Source organism: Cherax quadricarinatus, chromosome 38, assembly GCF_038502225.1.
Source record: "Cherax quadricarinatus isolate ZL_2023a chromosome 38, ASM3850222v1, whole genome shotgun sequence".
NCBI classification, from domain to species: Eukaryota; Metazoa; Arthropoda; class Malacostraca; order Decapoda; family Parastacidae; genus Cherax; species Cherax quadricarinatus.
Genome location: NC_091329.1, coordinates 19,691,032 through 19,710,324, shown reverse-complemented (window position 1 = coordinate 19,710,324; position 19,293 = coordinate 19,691,032). Strand labels below are relative to the sequence as shown.

Below are 19,293 nucleotides of genomic sequence, written 5' to 3'. Positions count from 1 at the left end.
TTCTTTGTTGCTTCGCTGCACTTTAAACTTTGTTGCCTTTCCAATTTTTTTTTTTCACTGGATTTCGTTCAGTAAGTTTCTCATTCCTTCATGGTCTTCCCTATTAAGCGTTGTCGGCATTGTACCTCCCCTTCCATTCCTCTCTCTCCTGTGTCACTTCCACCAGGTAATCAGATCTTAATATTGCATGGTCGCTGGCTCCTGCTGGTTCTTCTTACCCGTTTTTTTTCCTCTGTCAAGTTTGCTTAATGTGAAAATGAGGTCGAGTTTCTTTGGTTCGTTTTCCCATCTTACTCATTTTCGTCTTGTTGGCTCATGAAGCAATTCATTTTGGCTTCTATGAATTTTGCTGCCCACGTTTCATGTCCCCCCTCCACGTGGGGCTCCAGCTCATCCAGTTGATTTCGTATTAGTTAAAATCTAGAATCAAGAATTTTGTTCGATATTCCTTCTTTTTCTATTTTATTCAGTGTTGCTCTGAAATCGCTTTTCTCTTCCCTTCGTCGTGTTGTTCAGTGAAGGTTTATACATCACAACTACTGTATCCTTAAACCCCAGGCTGTGACGGCATTGTGGGTCAACGGGCCATCAACAGCAACAGCCTCGTTTACCAGTTAAGCAGCAACGAGCCTGGCCCAAGGCCGGGCTCTGGGAGTTGAAAAACTCTCGGAACTCATCAAAGGTATGACTTCGCTGCTCTAGTCTCTGAACCGTCCTCTTAACAGGTTTGTCAAATCCTCCAAGTACCATTGGTATATTACGAGTGTCTTCCCACCTTCCCTGTTCTCTCCTCCAACAATACTTGAAAACCGTCAGGAAAAATTGTATTTGTTGTCACACTATCGAACTTAAGAAACATGAGGAGCTTAAAGCTATTAGTGAAATTGAAAGAAATTCGAAATATTTCTTTTCATATGCCAAAAACAAGGCAAATACCACATCTGGTATTGGGCCCTTACTCAGACAGGATGGGACTTACACAGATGACAACAAGGAAATGAGTGAAATATTGAAATCCCAGTACTACGTGGAGAGAGTTTACTTGGAGAGAGTTCCGGGGGTCAACGCCCCCGCGGCCCGGTCTGTGACCAGGCCTCCTTAGGTCAGTGTCCCAGGATGCGACCCACACCAGTCGACTAACACCCAGGTACCCATTTTACTGATGGGGAACATAGACAACAGGTGGAAAGAAACACGTCCAATGTTTCTACTCTGGCTGGGAATCGAACCCAGGCCCTCACCGTGTGAAGCGAGAGCGTTAACCACCAGGCCACCACTACCACTACTGTGTTTAGTGAGCAATTAATCAGTCTGAGGATCAACGACCCATATGATTTCTTCATGAACGAGCCTCAAAACTCCATAAATGTATGCCAGATTTCCGACATTACCCCAACTCCGATAGACTTCGAAAAAGCCATTGACAACATGCTTATGCACTCAGCCCCGGGCCCAGACTCGTGGAACTCTGTATTCACTAAGAACTGCAAGAAACCCCCTAAGTACACTATGGAGGAGGAGCTTGGACATGGGTGAAATTCCACAGTCACTTAAAACAACGGATATAGCTCCACTCCATAAAGGTGGCAGCAAAGCATTAGCTAAGAACTATAGACCAATAGCTCTGACGTCCCACATCATAAAAATCTTTGAAAGTGCTAAGAAGCAGGATTGCAAATCACCTGGATTCCCAAAATCTGCACAATCAAGGGCAACATGGGTTCAGGGCAGGTCGCTCCTGCCTCTCACAACTACTGGATCACTATGATATGGCCTTGGATGCACTGGAAGAAAATCAGAATGCAGATGTAATATACACAGACTTTGCAAAAGCGTTTGACAAATGCGATCATGGCGTAATAGCGTACAAAATACGTGCTAAAGGGATAACTGGGAAAGTGGGGAGATGGATCTTCAACTTCCTAACAAATCGAACACAAAGAGTAGTGGTCAACAGAGTTAAATCGGAGGCTGCCATAGTGAAGAGCTCTGTTCCACAAGGCACAATACTCGCCCCCATCTTATTCCTCATCCTCATATCAGACATAGACAGAGATATACACCACAGCACCGTATCATCCTTTGCGGATGATACTAGGACCTGCATGAGGCTGTCATCTGCTGAGGACGCGGTTAACCTCCAAGAAGATACAAAGTTTTCCAGTGGGTAACGGAAAACAATATGATGTTCAATGAGGACAAATTCCAACTACTCTGGCCATACAATAGAGCGGAAAAATAATGTAAGGGACCTGGGAGTAGTAATGTCTGAGGATCTCACTTTCAAGGATCACAACAGTGCCACGATCACACGTGCACAGAAAATAATAGGATGGATAATGAGAACGTTCCAAACGAGAGATGCCAAGCCAATGATGATCCTTTTCAAATCCCTTGTTCTCTCTAGGCTGGAATACTGCTGTACATTAACATCTCCATTCAAAGCAGGTGAAATTGCAGATCTAGAGAGTGTACAGAGATCCTTTACTGCACGTACAAGTTCTGTCAAGCACCTTAACTACTGGGAACGCTTGGAAGCACTTGACTTGTACTCGTTGGAACGCAGGAGGGAGAGATATATCATAATCTACACTTGGAAAATCCTGGAAGGAATGGTCCCGAATCTGCACACAGAAATCACTCCCTACGAAAGTAAAAGACTGGGCAGGCGATGCAAAATACCCCCAATTAAAAGTAGGGGCGCTATTGGTACAATAAGAGAAAACACCATAAGTGTCTGGGTCCCAAGACTGTTCAACAGCCTCCCATCAAGCATTAGGGGAATTACCAATAAACCCCTGGCTGCCTTCAAGAGAGAGCTGGACAGATACCTAAAGTCAGTGCCGGATCAGCCGGGCTGTGGCTCGTACGTTGGACTGCGTGCGGCCAGCAGTAACAGCCTGGTTGATCAGGCCCTGATCCACCGGGAGGCCTGGTCATGGACCGGGCTGCGGGGGCGTTGATCCCCGGAATAACCTCCAGGTACTCGTAAGTTTTGTCTCCACTGTTGCAGTGATGTCTGGGTTATCTTCTGCTATGGTTTCTTTCATCTCGCTGTTATTGTTGACATATGTGCTTGTGCACCTGACTTCGTTGTATCTTAATCCCTTGTTGCGATAAACTGTACTGTTTCACTGTAGGAGGGAGGGGTAGGGGGATGTTTGATGGGGAAATTTAGAAGTCCTGGGATTATGGTGAAGCCGACATTGATATGTGGCGGGGGTTGGTATTAAGGGCTGGGGAGGAGGGGATACCTGGTTACCTGGAGGTTACCTGGAGGTTATTCCGGGGATCAACGCCCCCGCGGCCCGGTCCACGACCAGGCCTCCCGATGGATCAGGGCCTGATCAACTAGGCTGTTACTGCTGGCCGCACGCAGTCCGACGTACGAGCCACAGCCCGGCTGATCCCGCACCGACTTTAGGTATCTGTCCAGCTCTCTCTTGAAGGCAGCCAGGGGTTTATTGGCAATTCCCCTAATGCTTGATGGGAGGCTGTTGAACAGTTTTGGGCCCCGGACACTTATGGTGTTTTCTCTTAGTGTACCAATGGCGCCCCTACTTTTTATTGGCGGCATTTTGCATCGCCTGCCCAGTCTTTTACTTTCGTAGGGAGTGATTTCTGTGTGCAGATTTGGGACCATTCCTTCCAAGATTTTCCAAGTGTAGATTATGGGGATGGGTGTAGAGGGGAAAGGAGTGGGATTTACCTACCTGGAGTCTACCTGGAGGGTATTCCGGGGATCAACGCCCCCGCGGCCTGGCCCATGGTGGATCAGGGCTGATCAACGAGGCTGTTACTGCTGGCCGCACGTAGTCCAACGAACCACAACCCGGCTGATCCGGCACTGACTTTAGGTATCTGTCCAGCTCCCTCTTGAAGACAACCAGGGGTCTACTGGTAATTCCCCTTATGGCTGGTGGGAGGCTGTTGAACAGTTTTGGGCCCCTGACACTTATTGTGTTTTCTCTTAGTGTACTAATGACGCCCCTACTTTTCACTTGGAGTATGTTGCATCGCCTGCTTGTGTTGGACACTACTTGATATCTGGGGGACTGGAGGGGTTGGAAGGAAAAAATCCTGCATGTCGTATGTACTCACTTGTATGTTCTCACCTATATGTGGTTGCAGCGGTCAAGTTTTAGCTCCTGGTCCCGCCTCTCAAAAACTATGCATATAGTCTGCGTCTACCACTACTTTGTCGAGGTCATTCCTGACTACTCTGAGACCAAAGAAATAGTTCCTGACATCCATAAAGGTGGTAGCAAAGCATTAGCTAAGAACTATAGACCAATAGCTCTGACGTCCCACATCATAAAAATCTTTGAAAGAGTGCTAAGAAGCAAGATTGCAAATCACCTGGATTCCCAAAATCTGCACAATCCAGGGCAACATGGGTTCAGGGCAGGTCGCTCCTGCCTCTCACAACTACTGGATCACTATGATATGGCCTTGGATGCACTGGAAGAAAATCAGAATGCAGATGTAATATACACAGACTTTGCAAAAGCATTTGACAAATGCGATCATGGCGTAATAGCCCATAAAATACGTGCTAAAGGAATAACTGAGAAAGTGGGGAGATGGATCTTCAACTTCCTAACAAACCGAACACAAAGAGTAGTGGTCAACAGAGTTAAATCGGAGGCTGCCATAGTGAAGAGCTCTGTTCCACAAGGCACAGTACTCGCCCCCATCTTATTCCTTATCCTCATATCAGACATAGACAGAGATGTACATCACAGCACCGTATCATCCTTTGCGGATGATACTAGAATCAGCATGAGGCTGTCATCTGCTGAGGACGCGGTTAACCTCCAAGAAGATATAAACAAAGTTTTCCAGTGGGCAACGGTAAATAATATGATGTTCAATGAGGACAAATTCCAACTACTCCGTTATGGAAAACTGGAGGAGATAACTAGAACAGAGTATACTACAGACTCTGGCCATACAATAGAGCGGAAAAATAATGTAAGAGACCTGGGAGTAGTAATGTCTGAGGATCTCACTTTCAAGGATCACAACAGTGCCACGATCGCACGTGCAAAGAAAATGACAAGATGAATAATGAGAACGTTCCAAACGAGAGATGCCAAGCCCATGATGATCCTTTTCAAAACACTTGTTCTCTCTAGGCTGGAATACTGCTGTACATTAACATCTCCATTCAGAGCAGGTGAAATCGCAGATCCAGAGAGTGTACAGAGATCCTTTACTGCACGTATAAGTTCTGTCAAGCACCGTAACTACTGGGAACGCTTGGAAGCACTTGACTTGTACTCGTTGGAACGCAGGAGGGAGAGATATATCATAATATACACTTGGAAAATCCTGGAAGGAATTATCCCAAATCTGCACACAGAAATCACTCCCTACGAAAGTAAAAGACTGGGCAGGCGATGCAAAATACCCCCAATTAAAAGTAGGGGCGCCATTGGTACACTAAGGGAAAACACTGTTCAACAGCCTCCCATCAAGCATTCGGGGAATTGCCAATAAGCCCCTGGCTGCCTTCAAGAGAGAGCTGGACAGATACCTAAAGTCAGTGCCGGATCAGCCGGGCTGTGGCTCGTACGTTGGACTGCGTGCGGCCAGCAGTAACAGCCTAGTTGATCAGGCCCTGATCCATCGGGAGGCCTGGTCATGGACCGGGCCGCGGGGGCGTTGATCCCCTGAATAACCTTCAGGTAACCAGGTAATCTCTGTTACTCATCTGTCTTCACGTTGCAGCTGTGCCCCCAGTACCTGTTTCCCGCCTCTCAAAGAGCCAATCCCTGTCTACCTGTTTCTCCTAGCTCTTTTGTCCTCCAACGGCGTTAGGTTCAGTTCCGTTAATCTCCCCATATTGCTCATACCCCGTAGCTCTAGAACAAGCCTCCTTGCATATTTCTGCACTTTCTCGAGTGTCTTAACGTTTTTTTTCAGGTGTGGGTTCAGTGCTGACTGTGTGTGTGTTAGTTACCATTTCGTCCTAGGCACATGTCGATTAGACACTAGGCCTGGTTTGTGTGTATGTGTGTGTGTGTGTGTGTGTGTGTGTGTGTGTGTGTGTGTGTGTGTGTCGCGCACATATATGTATTTACTATCCGAGTGTGAAGGGTGTTAAGCTCCAGTTCCTTGACCCCTTGGCTGACGTGTGAGTTGTGCGCGTTCGCTTGTAGACTTGTGTCAACATTTTGCTTACGTCACCTTGAACCAGTGTGTACACAAAGAGGGGGGGGAGGTTGAGGGAGACAGCGTGTACACAGTGGTAAATGTACGCACGAGAGAGAAGGCAGACAACCCGAGTCACGTTAGTGTACACAGGCGCGCACACACACACACACACACACACACACACACACACACAGATGAGTCACAGGGATGTTAGGAAGTATTGCTTTAGTCATAGAGTTGTCAGGAAGTTGAATAGTTTGGAAAGTGGTGTAGTGGAGCCAGGATCCATACATAGCTTTAAGAAGAGGTATGATAAAGCTCATGGAGCAGGGAGAGTTACCTAGTAACAACAGTAAAGAGGCTGGGCCAGGAGCTGTGACTCGACCCCTACAACCACAACTAAGCGAATACACACGCACGCACAGCTTCAAGAGTATACATAATAATACGTACTTAAGAGGCCAGAAATCAGCGATGCTGATGAAAGTAGAATAGGCGGAGCCAGGAACTGGGTCTCCTTCCCCACGAAGACAAGTCGGTGAGTACAAATCAGTGAGTACATAATTATCGGATAGCTGGAAGCTAATACAATCCCAATATTTAAGAAAGTATACAAACAGGAAGTGCTAAATTACATACCAATATCACTGATGTGCATCCTTTCCAGAGTACTGGAGAAGATTATCATGAGGACATTGGATCACTTAGAAGAGACTTTATCTGTGGAAACCAAAATGAATTCAGAGATTGGAGATTCTCTCTAGCCGCTCTGCTAGAGTTTCATCCAGTATGGTAGCTAGTATGCTGCGTAGCGAGACTGATCAGTAGCTTAGTGATTGTTTCTGCGTGGGGGGGTCCACTGTATGTACTCGCCTATATGTGGTTTCAAGGGTCGAGTCTCATCTCCTGGCCCGTGTGTAACTATGCTGGAACGGAAGCTGGTAATATGGTATCGTTCCCCCACCTCATCCCTAGACGACCACCCGAGAGATAGGTGGGGCCTCCTCTACACCCCTCCCCTCCAATCAGGGAACAAGGGAAAGAAGGGGAGAGAAAAGGGGAAGTGAGATGGGGGGGGGAGTATATTTATGGGTGGCCGCGTGCCGGTATTGTATCATGTTACCCTCCATACCAGTCCTGTCGTGACTCCGTGTTGTGTCCTGGTGTTGTTACCTCCTGTCGTGACCGAGTGTTGTGTCCTGGTGTTGTTACCTGTCGTGACCCCGTGTTGTGTCCTAGTGTTACCTTCTGTCATGACCCAGTGTTGTGTCCTGGTGTTGTTACCTCCTGTCGTGACCCAGTGTTGTGTCCTTTTGTTGTTACCTGCCGTGACCCCGTGTTGTGTCCTGGTGTTGTCACCTGTCATGAGCCCGTGTTGTGTCCTGGTTTTGTTACCTGTCGTCACCCCGTGGTGTGTCCTGGTGGTGTTAGCTGTCGTGACACCGTGTTGTGTCCTGGTGTTGTTACCTGTCGTGAGCCCGTGTTGTGTCCTGTTGGTGTTACCTGTCGTAAGCCCGTGTTGTATCCTGGTGTTGTTACCTGTCGAGAGCCCGTGTTGTGTCCTGGTGTTACCTCTCGTGAGCCCGTGTTGTGTCCTGGTGTTACCTGTCGTAAGCCCGTGTTGTGTCCTGGTGGTGTTACCTGTCGTGAGCCCGTGTTGTGTCTTGGTGGTGTTACCTGTCGTAAGCCCGTGTTGTGTCCTGGTGTTGTTACCTGTCGAGAGCCCGTGTTGTGTCCTGGTGTTACCTCTCGTGAGCCCGTGTTGTGTCCTGGTGTTGTTACCTGTCGAGAGCCCGTGTTGTGTCCTGGTGCTACCTGTCGTAAGCCCGTGTTGTGTCCTGGTGGTGTTACCTGTCGTGAGCCCGTGTTGTGTCCTGGTGTTTGTAACTCTTCCCTTGACTCCGTGTTGTGATGCTTGGACTTCGATAAAATGAAGAAGGGACGATGAGGAAGAGAGAGAGAGAGAGAGAGAGAGAGAGAGAGAGAGAGAGAGAGAGAGAGAGAGAGAGAGAGAGAGAGAGAGAGAGAAGGTTGTGGCACACGAAGATAAAGATGGGCAGCAGCAACAACAACAACAAAAAACAGCAGCAGCAACAGCAACAGCAGCAACAACAACAGCAGCAGCAGCAGCAACAGCAGTAACAGCAGCAGCAGCAACATCAGTAACATAGCAGCAGCAGCAACATCAGTAACATAGCAGCAGCAGCAACAGCAGTAACATCAGCAGCAGCAACAACAGCAACATCAGTAACATAGCAGCAGCAGCAACAGCAGTAACATCAGCAGCAGCAACAACAGCAACATCAGTAACATAGCAGCAGCAGCAACAGCAGCAGCAGCAACAGCAGTAACATCAGCAGCAGCAGCAACAACAGCAGCAGCAACATCAGTAACATCAGCAGCAGCAACAACAGCAGCAGCAGTAGCAGCAGCAACAGCAACAACAGCAGCAGCAGCAACAACAGCAGCAGCAACAAGAGCAGCAGCACCAACTACAATAGAAGCAGTTGCAACAACAACAGCAGCAGCAGCAGGTAGATAATATGATAGCAGAGGCGGACCTGTGGTGGTGGTCCTCTGGCGTAGCTGGTAACTTGACTCTGCCGTCACCCACACCCCTGCCTCCACCCACACCCTTGCCTCCACCCACACCCCTGCCTCCACCCACACCCCTGCCTCCACCCACACCCTTGCCTCCACCCACACCCTAACCTCCACCCACACCCCGGCCCCCACCCACACCCCTGCCTCCACCCACACCCTTGCCTCCACCCGCACCCTTGCCTCCACCCACACCCCTGCCTCCACCCACACCCTTGCCTCCACCCACACCCCTGCCTCCACCCACACCCCTGCCTCCACCCACACCCCTGCCTCCACCCACACCCTTGCCTCCACCCACACCCCTGCCTCCACCCACACCCCTACCTCCACCCACACCCCTACCACCACCCACACCCCTGCCTCCACCCACACCCCTGCCCCCACCCACACCCCTGCCCCCCACCCACACCCCTCCCTCCACCCACACCCCTACCTCCACCCACACCCCTACCTCCACCCACACTCCTGCCGCCACCCGCACCCAGCCGCTGGGTGAAAATGCGGTGGTGTGGTTTTAGTGGCTTGTGCCCAGGGGTATGGCTCTTCTCTGACAAGGGTGCCACACTTCCCTAAGTGTGCTTCGCTAACAACCAAGGACATTTACCTTTCCTTGGAACTATCACGGCTTATGACACTTGAACAGTTAGATGTATTTCAGTCGCTGCACTACCCTGGAAAGGTGTTCGAATATACATAATTCCAGGCCCATCTATGTTAATGTACGCGATAGTAATAGTGCAGTGTGGGGCATAAATTTCTAATACAGTTACATATTAGTGTCTAAAATTTGAAGCGTATATAGAAGATAGGAAACAACTGTTGAAGTGATAGAGGAGCATCAACCTCTAGCAGCGGCCACCACAGAACTGGAAGGTGAAAAAGGAGCAAAATATAACAACATTCAAAATGCTCATATTACAGCAGATAACTTCGAAATAAAATTCCACTGAAACATGTACCCAGAACATCACCCAGCACGGCCTCCAACCCTACATCTGATTCAGTTTACAAACTCTAATACAGACTAGACCACAGCCACCATTACAGATTTAGTATTTCAAGAGTCTGCTTCTGGGAACAGTATTGGTACAGTTCTAATAAAAGTCACTTGTGATTCTGGCTGAGATTAGTGCTAGTATAGTTCTAGGATTTACACCATTTTAGAACTCAACCCCCACAAATTCTAGCCAGTTCATATGAAATTTGTTTAAATTCTATTCTTGAGATATATGTAGGCAACAAGAACATCAACTGGGACCAGGTAAACCATGTCCTAAACGAAACATGTTGGGAAGATGTCTTAAATGACATGGATCCAAACCAGTGCCTTGAAAGGATCAACTTCCTGGCAGCTGAAGCATGTTCTAGGCATATTCCCCTAAGAAAGAAGAAGAGCAGGAGTAAACTGGAGAGAGAAAGACGCTCCCTCTACAGAAGACGACGAAGAGTCACTGAGCTCCTCAGGAGTGCTAGAATATCTGATACACGAAAGGAGGCGCTGACCAGGGAAGTGGAAACTATCGAACTTAAGTTAAATTACTCTTACAGGAACCAGGAGAGACAGGAGGAGCTTAAAGCTATTAGTGAAATTGAAAGAAATTCAAAATATTTCTTTTCATATGCCAAAAACAAGGCAAATACCACATCTAGTATCGGGCCCTTACTCAGACAGGATGGGACTTACACAGATGACAACAAGGAAATGAGTGAAATATTGAAATCCCAGTACGACTCTGTGTTTAGTGAACCACTAATCGGTCTGAGGATCGACGACCCAAATGATTTCTTCATGAATGAGCCTCAAAACTCCATAAATGTATGCCAGATTTCCGACATTACCCTAACTCCGATAGATTTCGAAAAAGTCATTGACAACATGCCCATGCACTCAGCCCTGGGCCCAGACTCGTGGAACTCTATTTTCATTAAGAACTGCAAGAAACCCCTCTTGCGTGTCCTAAGTACACTATGGAGGAGGAGCTTGGACATGGGTGAAATTCCACAGTCACTTAAAACAATGGATATAGCCCCACTCCATAAAGGTGGCAGCAAAGCATTAGCTAAGAACTATAGACCAATAGCTCTGACGTCCCACATCATAAAAATCTTTGAAAGAGTGCTAAGAAGCAGGATTGCAAATCACCTGGATTCCCAAAATCTGCACAATCCAGGGCAACATGGGTTCAGGGCAGGTCGCTCCTGCCTCTCACAACTACTGGATCACTATGATATGGCCTTGGATGCACTGGAAGAAAATCAGAATGCAGATGTAATATACACAGACTTTGCAAAAGCATTTGACAAATGCGATCATGGCGTAATAGCCCATAAAATACGTGCTAAAGGAATAACTGGGAAAGTGGGGAGATGGATCTTCAACTTCCTAACAAATCGAACACAAAGAGTAGTGGTCAACAGAGTTAAATCGGAGGCTGCCATAGTGAAGAGCTCTGTTCCACAAGGCACAGTACTCGCCCCCATCTTATTCCTTATCCTCATATCAGACATAGACAGAGATATACATCACAGCACCGTATCATCCTTTGCGGATGATACTAGGATCTGCATGAGGCTGTCATCTGCTGAGGACGCGGTTAACCTCCAAGAAGATATAAACAAAGTTTTCCAGTTCAATGAGGACAAATTCCAACTACTCCGTTATGGAAAACTGGAGGAGATAATAACTAGAACAGAGTATACTACAGACTCTGGTCATAAAATAGAGCGGAAAAATAATGTAAGGGACCTGGGAGTAGTAATGGCTGAGGATCTTACTTTCAAGGATCACAACAGTGCCACGATCGCACGTGCAAAGAAAATGATAGGATGGATAATGAGAACGTTCCAAACCAGAGATGCCAAGCCAATGATGATCCTTTTCAAATCACTTGTTCTCTCTAGGCTGGAATACTGCTGTACATTAACATCTCCATTCAAAGCAGGTGAAATCGCAGATCTAGAGAGTGTACAGAGATCCTTTACTGCACGTATAAGTTCTGTCAAGCACCTTAACTACTGGGAACGCTTGGAAGCACTTGACTTGTACTCGTTGGAACGCAGGAGGGAGAGATATATCATGATCTACACTTGGAAAATCTTGGAAGGAATGGTCCCAAATCTGCACACAGAAATCACTCCCAACGAAAGTAAAAGACTGGGCAGGCGATGCAAAATGCCCCCAATAAAAAGTAGGGGCGCCATTGGTACACTAAGGGAAAACACCATAAGTGTCTGGGGCCCAAGACTGTTCAACAGCCTCCCATCAAGCATTAGGGGGATTGCCAATAAACCCCTGGCTGCCTTCAAGAGAGAGCTGGACAGATACCTAAAGTCAGTGCCGGATCAGCCGGGCTGTGGCTCGTACGTTGGACTGCGTGCGGCCAGCAGTAACAGCCTAGTTGATCAGGCTCTGATCCATCGGGAGGCCTGGTCATGGACCGGGCCGCGGGGGCGTTGATCCCCGGAATAACCTCTAGGTAACGAGGAGGTGCAGACCCAACAAACGTTGGGAAACTAACCATAGTACTTACAACCATTACAAATCAAGAGTATTTTTAGCGCCAGGAAGTAGAAAAAATGGAAAGAAATGTCAAAAGTATTCCACCACTTCAGAAACAAATTATATCGGAGGCACCGTCAGAGGTCTCCACTCCAGAACCACAGATACTGATACTAACAACAACAAAAAATATCCCACTCAACAAGCAATACGACTTAATTTGTACTTGCGAATATACAGATCCTTAATCATCCACCAACAAAACAGTTTTTATCAGCGGACTCTTGGAGTGAAATGCGATGTTTGCGGCGTTCACAGAGACCCACATAAAAGACCACTTTGACAACAAAATATAGATAACATGTTACAACTTGTTTAGATCCAACAGACAGAATAGGCAACAAGGGGGATTTGGCCTGTATGTCAAAGACCCGCTCATTCGCACTGACTTACTAAACACTGCAAATAATCTAGATGAAGTTTTAGCAATAAAGATTGAGAAGCAAAACCTAGTAATTGTGGTTGTATATAAGCTGCCAGTTCAAGGAACATCTACTGTAAATTGATTACTGTCTGGAAAAGCTTCTACACGCAGGCCCAGATATCTTGTTGGTTGGTGATTTCAATCTAAGACATACAAAATGGAAGAATGTAGCAGATAATGCTATAGCAGGGACAATCCCTGGAGGCAGCACACATGAAAAATTACACACGAGATGCTGATTCTCTATAATAAATTCATTCTAAGCCAGCAAATAGTGGAGCCAACGAGACTGGAAAACACACTTGACCATATATTTACGAATAATGATTACCTGGTTTACCTACCTGGAGGGTATTCCGGGGATCAACGCCTCCGCGGCCCGGTCCATGACCAGGCCTCCTGGTGGATCAGGAGCTTTTACTGCTGGCCGCACGTAGTCCAACGTACGAACCACAACCCGGCTGATCCGGCACTGACTTTAGGTATCTGTCCAGCTCCCTCTTGACAACCAGGGGTCTATTGGTAATTCCCCTTATGGTTGGTGGGAGACTGTTCAACAGTCTTGGGCCCCGGACACTTACTGTGTTTTCTCTTAGTGTACTAATGGCGACCCTACTTTTCACTGCGGGTATGTTGCATCGCCTGCCAAGTCTTTTGCTTTCGCAGGGAGTAATTTCTGTGTGCAGATTCGGGACAAGTCCCTCCAGGATCTTCCAGGTGTAGATTATGATGCATCTCTCTCGCCTGCGTTCCACCGAGTACAAGTGCTTCCAAGTGTTCCCAGTAGTTAAGGTGTTTGATGGCACTTATATGTGTAGTAAAGGTTTTCTGTACATTCTCTAGATCTCTAATTTCACCTGCCTTGAATGGAGATGTTAATGTACAGCAGTATTCCAGCCTAGAGAGAACAAGTGATTTAAAAAGGATCATCATTGGCTTGGTAACTCTTGTCTTGAATGTTCTCATTATTCATCCTATCAGTGTCCTCTCAGTTGTGATAGTGGCACTGTTGTGATCCTTGAAGGTGATATCCTCAGACATTACCACTCCCAGGCCCTTCACATTACTTTTCCGCTCTATTCTGTGATTAGAGTTTATAGTATACTCAATTCTAGCTATTATTTCCTCCAGTTTTCCATAACGGAGTAGTCGGAATTTGTCTTTATTGAACATTATAGTATTCTCCGTTGCCCATTGGAAAACTTGGTTTATATATATTGGAGATTTGCCGTGTCCTCAATGGATGACACTCTTATGCAGATCCTGGTATCGTCTGCAAAGGATGATACGGTGCTATGGTTTACATCTGTCTATGTCTGATATGAGGATGAGGAACAGGATAGGGGCGAGTACTGTGCCTGTGGAACGGAGCTCTTCACTACGGCAGCTTCCGATTTAACTCAGTTTACCACTACTCTTTGTGTTCGATTGGCTAGAAAGTTGATCCATCTGCATACTAGCACGCATTTTGTGTGATATTACACCATGATCGCACTTGTCAAAGGGTTTTGCAAAATGTGTGTATATTACTTCTGCATTCTGTTTCTTTTCCAGTGCATCCAAGACCATATCATAGTGGTCCAGTAGTTGCGAGAGGCAGGTATGAAATATAACAGTATTAAACACAGTAAATTCAGATGACAACCTTATTGAAGTTCAGACTTTTATGCACAGGGATACTGACCAACAAAATGCATACACTTATGAGGGTGTGTTCACCAAGTTCAACTTGAACAACAAGAGCATAAACCGGGATCGTCTCCTTAATGAAACATGCTGAGAAGATAGCGTAAATAACATGGATCCGAACCAGTTCTGGCAGCTGAAGTATACTCAAGGTATATTCCCTTAAGGAGAAAGAAGAGATGTAAACTGGAAAGAGAGAGATGATCCCTCTACAGGCGCGTTTCCCAAGTACAGTAGGTGTTTGTGTGTGTGTGTTCATTGTGTGTGGATGAATGAGGACTGGCATCTCCAGTTCATTATGAACCTATGGTAATGCGTGTCTGGGTTTCCCGTTACTGTGTCGTAACCCTATTTCAATAAAATACATTGTTCCAGCAGGCTATTGGTGAAGGTGGTGGTGGTAGTTGTATTTACTAATGTTGTGTCTCCTCCCTACAGTGGAAGCAACGCTGGGCTGTGCTGGACAAGATGTCTCCTGTGGCAGGTACGCTACTCCACCCCCTGTTTAGACGAGCAAGACATCTGCAGCACTTGAGTGTCACTTGTTAACAAGGATATTCTACTGTTGTTGTCTCACTTGTCGGTATTGTATACTCTTAACATACTGATATCATATCCGTTAGTTGTAAAACCTCGGTCTCACACCCCTGTTGTAACACCTTGGTCCCACACCCCTTTTGTAACACCTTGGTCCCACACCCGTTGTAACACCTTGGTCCCACACCCTTGTTGTAACACCTTGGCCCCACACCCCTGTTGTAACACCTTGGCCCCACACCTCTGTTGTAACACCTTGGCCCCACACCCCTGTTGTAACACCTTGGCCCCACACCTCTGTTGTAACACCTTGGCCCCACACCCCTGTTGTAACACCTTGGTCCTAAACCCCTGTTGCAACACCTTGACCCCACATCACTGTTGCAACACCTTGACCCCACATCACTGTTGCAACACCTTGACCCCACATCACTGTTGCAACACCTTGACCCCACATCACTGTTGCAACACCTTGACCCCACTCTCTTGTTTCAACGCCTCAACCAAACCCCCACAGTCACCCAGTCAGCTTAAAAATATAATAAACTCTCCACTATGAAGACACTAAACACAAGGTAGGAGGAGCAGTGCTCTTCTGCCCTACGAGCTCTACAGTGTCCCCATTTTGTCCTTGAATTTGTATTGATAAAGCCACTGGATGGCGACAAGTCTACAAATAAAGATACCCAGATGTTGAACCTGTGTCTAATTCTTCAACTTGTCGGTACTGTAGACCTTTCATGTACAAGTAAAACCTTCGTCAGATGACTTGAAGAGTTTCCTGGCGGTGGCGTAAGAAAGATAAATATGTTTCACTCTTGTAATATTTTCCTTTAATTTTTACTATATGGGACTGCTTGAGGCATAGGAAAAAGTTTTCCACGTGAGACTGAATCTCTTCCTCAAAAACATGCCAGGTTATGGCTTACGGGCTGCTGGCAGCAAGATGTTGGTTGATCAGTCACAAGGAAGTCAGGTGTTTGGTTTCACACTGATGGTGTGAGAACGCTGACAAGCAGTCACAGGTATATCGATTTATTATGATGTGTGAGGTGTGGCGAGTGAAGATACTCGGTGTGGCGAGTGAAGATACTCGAGGTGTGGCGAGTGAAGGAACTCGAGGTGTGGCGAGTGAAGGAACTCGAGGTGTGGCGAGTGAAGGAACTCGAGGTGTGGCGAGTGAAGGAACTCGAGGTGTGGCGAGTGAAGGAACTCGAGGTGTGGCGAGTGAAGGAACTCGAGGTGTGGCGAGTGAAGGAACTCGAGGTGTGGCGAGTGAAGGAACTCGAGGTGTGGCGAGTGAAGGAACTCGAGGTGTGGCGAGTGAAGGAACTTCTTAACTGTACTCGCACAGAGGCTTAAAAAAATTCTATTATGTTATCCCCTTCATCCTGCGCCCTCTTACCTCCTCCTCCCCTCTTCTACCTCTCACTCTGTCCCCTCCCCCTCCCCCTCCCCCTCCCTCCTGCTCGTCACCAACAGCAAGATGAATCTGGTCTGAACACAACTTTCACTAACTTACCAACGAGGAGGTAAACTCAACTAAACTTTCAACTCCGGTAGTTAACAATATTGTGGATAAAAAACACAGGTCTCTTTTGCCTTGGTTTTCTTTGCGTGTACTCTCCTAGTGTGCTTGTCTAACTGTACTCTCCTAGTGTGCTTGTCTAACTGTACTCTCCTAGTGTGCTTGTCTAACTGTACTCTCCTAGTGTGCTTGTCTAACTGTACTCTCCTAGTGTGCTTGTCTAACTGTACTCTCCTAGTGTGCTTGTCTAACTGTACTCTCCTAGTGTGCTTGTCTAACTGTACTCTCCTAGTGTGCTTGTCTAATTGTACTTTATCTGGTGTACTTGTCTAATTGTACTTTACCTGGTGTACTTGTCTAATTGTACTTTACCTGGTGTACTTGTCTAATTGTACTTTACCTGGTGTACTTGTCTAATTGTACTTTACCTGATGTACTTGGTACTTTACCTGTGTACTTGTCTAACCTTGTACTTGTCTAATTGTACCTGGTGTACTTGTCTAATTGTACTTTACCTGGTGTACTTGTCTAATTGTACTTTACCTGGTGTACTTGTCTAATTGTACTTTACCTGGTGTACTTGTCTAATTGTACTTTACCTGATGTACTTGTCTAATTGTACTTTACCTGGTGTACTTGTCTAATTGTACTTTACCTGGTGTACTTGTCTAATTGTACTTTACCTGGTGTACTTGTCTAATTGTACTTTACCTGGTGTACTTGTCTAATTGTACTTTACCTGGTGTACTTGTCTAATTGTACTTTACCTGGTGTACTTGTCTAATTGTACTTTACCTGATGTACTTGTCTAATTGTACTTGGTGTACTTGTCTAATTGTACTTTACCTGGTGTACTTGACTATACTAACCTGGTGTACTTAACTAATTGTACTCAGTGTACTCATGTTACTGTATTCACCTAACCTACAGTACTCATTTAATTGTACTCACCTAGGGCTCTCATCTAACGGTACTTCACTTGGTGTACTCTTCTAGTTGTACTTATCTAGTGCACTCGGTGCTCACCTAGAGCCAGGCGTCAGTTCAACCAGGCTGTGATGGATATGTGAGCCAGCGGGACGCCAGCAGCAACAGTCTAGTTGACCAGGCAAGCACCAGACTAGGTTGGCCCATGGCCGGAACTCATCAAAGGAATATCAAATGTAGTATACTCACCTTTTCCTTTGATAAGTTTCGAGAGTTTTTCTACTCTCGGAGCCCCGTCGTGAACCAGTCTCGTCTGGTGCGTGCCTGGTCAACCAGACTGTTGATGCTAACGGCCCGCTGGCCCATATATTCACCACAGCCTGGATGAACTGGTATTTGGTGAAGATACTTGACCAGCTTCCTCTTGAAGACTTCTACACTTATCCCAGCAGTGTTTCTGATACCTTCTGATGTTAAACAGTCTGGGGCTACGGATACCTAGTGCGCTCACCTAATGTACTTAACTAGTGTACTCTCCTAATATACGTAACTAGTATACTCACCTAATGCATTTACGTAGAGTACTGACATACTTGTATTCACCTAGTGTATTTACCTATTGTATTCACCTAGCGCACTCAGTTGTACTCATATAGTGTACTCTCCTAGATGCACTCGCCTTGTACTTACCTTGCGTATTCACCTAGTTGCACTCTGTGAAGTTGCCTGGTTGTACTCAGTGTACTCAACTAGATGTATAAGCAGCTCTATTAGCCAACACCCCTGTAGTCTCTCTTTGTTCTCAGAGAATTGAGAAACAGTCATTCCCGGGTTGCAGTTATGGAAAGGTGACAGTTAAACTCTCAATATATCTAATTATAACCATAATTTTTAAAGGGACTGACGGGTCAGATGACCAAAAGTTCCAGCTGTGAGTCATCATATGACTAAGACCCACGTCAGTAAAAACCTGTCCTGTTTCCTGACGAACCTTATCTAACCTAACCTAGGAAACTTGTGTACTCTCAGTAAAAAAAAATATATTACAGACAGTAGTTCCGACCTGTGTAAACCCCTGGTGAGCCGGAGAGTGTTGTCACAAGGATCCGTGTGCTGGAAAACTAGGAATGGAAACGTAAGCCAAGAGTGTCATCAGTGTTATTAGTAAAAGAGAAAGATCAAGGTAGCCAGTGCATAAGGGGAATTACCAACAAACGTCTGGTTGTATTCGAGAGAGGGCTGTGGTTCGTACCATGGCCTGGTGCGGCTAACAGTAACAGCATGGTTGATCAGGCCTTGATCCTTCAGGAGGCCTGGTCTCGGAACGGGCCGCGGGGGGCGTTAACCTCTGAAAGCATCCTTCATGTATCCTTCACGGAACTCTGTCAAAAGCTTTCTTAAAGCCTTCATAAATACAATCTGCTCATCCAATTCTTTTTTCAGCAATTTCCGAGACTGTAGTAATAGCTTAATTTAAAAATTTAATATACATGAATTTCCAAACTGGAAACCAAATTGTTTACCAGTTGGTAAGTTTTTGTTCTCCTAGCATTATATCAGCTTTTCTAAAGTGTACCTGAGCCGCTACCTTCCCTGACACCTCGGCCACCAGCCTTCTTACACCTCAGACAAAAGCCTTCTGACATCAGCCTGTCGACACCTCTGACATCAGCCTCCTGACACCAACGGAAGTGATTAACGGTACCGCGAGCAATAATTAACGGTGACCGGAAATTGAACAGGAAATTCCCTTTTGCTTTATTTGTGTTCTCACCCGGCAGGCGAGAGAGAGAGCAAGTAGGTGCCAGGAGTCCCGCTCTTGGATAGTACCCAGGCTGTAGGTAATACACAAAGGGCAAAAGAGCAGGC

The 19,293-nt window shown here is 46.4% G+C and overlaps 1 protein-coding gene across 2 annotated transcripts in view; it reads left to right on the top strand.

The window, feature by feature from the left end:
* The window catches only part of LOC128693031 (mucin-5AC), a 213,601-nt gene that overhangs the window by 110,486 nt on the left and 83,822 nt on the right, over positions 1 to 19,293 (top strand). For both annotated transcript variants that reach the window (XM_053782512.2, XM_053782513.2), the window contains exon 2: positions 14,871 to 14,916. In XM_053782512.2, coding sequence (XP_053638487.2) covers positions 14,871 to 14,916 — 46 coding nt within the window. The remainder of the gene's footprint in view (positions 1 to 14,870; positions 14,917 to 19,293) is intronic.